Source organism: Medicago sativa, chromosome 7, assembly GCF_051527215.1.
Source record: "Medicago sativa cultivar Bolivia chromosome 7, Bolivia_mono, whole genome shotgun sequence".
NCBI lineage: Eukaryota > Viridiplantae > Streptophyta > Magnoliopsida > Fabales > Fabaceae > Medicago > Medicago sativa.
The window spans coordinates 34,777,097-34,778,529 of NC_140755.1; the positions used below are offsets into that span (position 1 = coordinate 34,777,097).

The window sequence follows — 1,433 nt, forward strand, 5'->3', positions numbered from 1 at the left end:
AAGTTATGGTGAAAGCTACTGCTGGAAGTTCGAAAAAGAGAAAAGTTGTCTCCTCAAGTGAATCTGAGTATGATGTTGAGAAGGATGTTCCAAACATCATTCCTTCTGATTCCAAGAGAGTTGATAAGAAAGACCTACAGGTTGTAGAAGACGTGCCCATCGACAAAGTGTCATTCCATCTTCCAAGCTTTGCTCGGAATTTTCCATAGGAGACTTGCTTTAGAAAGAGAGTTGAGTGAAGAGGCCTTGAAGATTGAAGAGGTAATGAGTTTGATCAAAGAGGCTGGTCTGGACAAAACAGTGTTTAAACTAGGAGAGTGCTATGAAAAACTGGTTCGAGAATTTCTGGTAAATATTCCCAAGGACTGTGACAATCCTCTCAGGAGAGATTATCAAAAGGTATACGTTAGAGGAGAATGTGTCAACTTCTCCCCCAACATCATCAATAGCTTTCTAGGTGTCGAAGGAGGTGCTGCTGAGATGGAAGCCACTGATAATCAGATTTGCAAAGAGATCACAACCAATAAGGTGATAGTTTGGCCTAAGAAAGGGAAGATTTCCTCAGGAAAATTGAGCATGAAGTATGCTGTTCTGAATCGAATTGGAGCTGCAAATTGGGTTCCCACTACTCACTCCTCAGACATTGCAACAGGTTTGGGTAAATTTATTTATGCTATAGGAACTAGACCAAAGATGGATATTGGTCGTTATGTGTTTGAACAAACTGTAAAGCATGCCAAGACTGATGCTGTCAGATTTCCTATTGCCTTTCCTACCCTGCTGTGTAATATCATGCTTAGTCAACATCCTGGTCTCATTTCTGCTGATGATATGCCAATGAAGAGGGAATCTCCTCTTACTTTCCGTCAGAAACTTTTTGGAGACAATCATGCTCCAGATCTTGTTGGAACATCTATCCATGTTTCTAATACAGGTTCTATGACAAAGGAAGAGATCATTGCAACCTTGAAGGACACATGTGTGATGCTGGATGAAAGAAAGGCTAAGTTTGAACTCATGATCCATGCTTTGGAAGGAAAGGACGCTGATGCAGAAGGCAAGGAAGCTGACAGAGAGAAGGAAGTTGAAGATGAGGATGACTCTGAGGAAGAGGATGAAGCAGCAGGAAAGGAAGATGAAGATGAGGAGATGGGTAAAGAAGATGAAGAAGTGCAATCTGGTAGCAGCTCTGAAGCAGAGGGATAATTTTGTTCCCAGTGTTTTTTTTTCTTGGTTTTTTTTTGGGCTATGCCCTGGATAATTTGAGCACTTTTGTGCTATGGTCTGTAACAACATATTTTTCATGCACTTTATGTTTCTTGGTACTCTTATGTTAAACATCTTTGCAGTTTGAAGACTGTTTACATCTAACTATTTGGTAGTCTTAATTTGGCATATTTTATGGCTAAAAAGGGGGAGTAGATATCTATGCC

At 40.4% G+C, this 1,433-nt stretch overlaps 1 protein-coding gene across 1 annotated transcript; it reads left to right on the forward strand.

The window, feature by feature from the left end:
- The first annotated feature begins 264 nt into the window (after window positions 1-264).
- LOC146905871 (uncharacterized) lies at window positions 265-1,206 on the forward strand. The gene has a single exon (XM_085728665.1). It carries the CDS (start codon window positions 265-267, stop codon window positions 1,204-1,206), a length of 942 nt encoding a protein of 313 aa, XP_085584791.1.
- The last annotated feature ends 227 nt before the right edge of the window (window positions 1,207-1,433 follow it).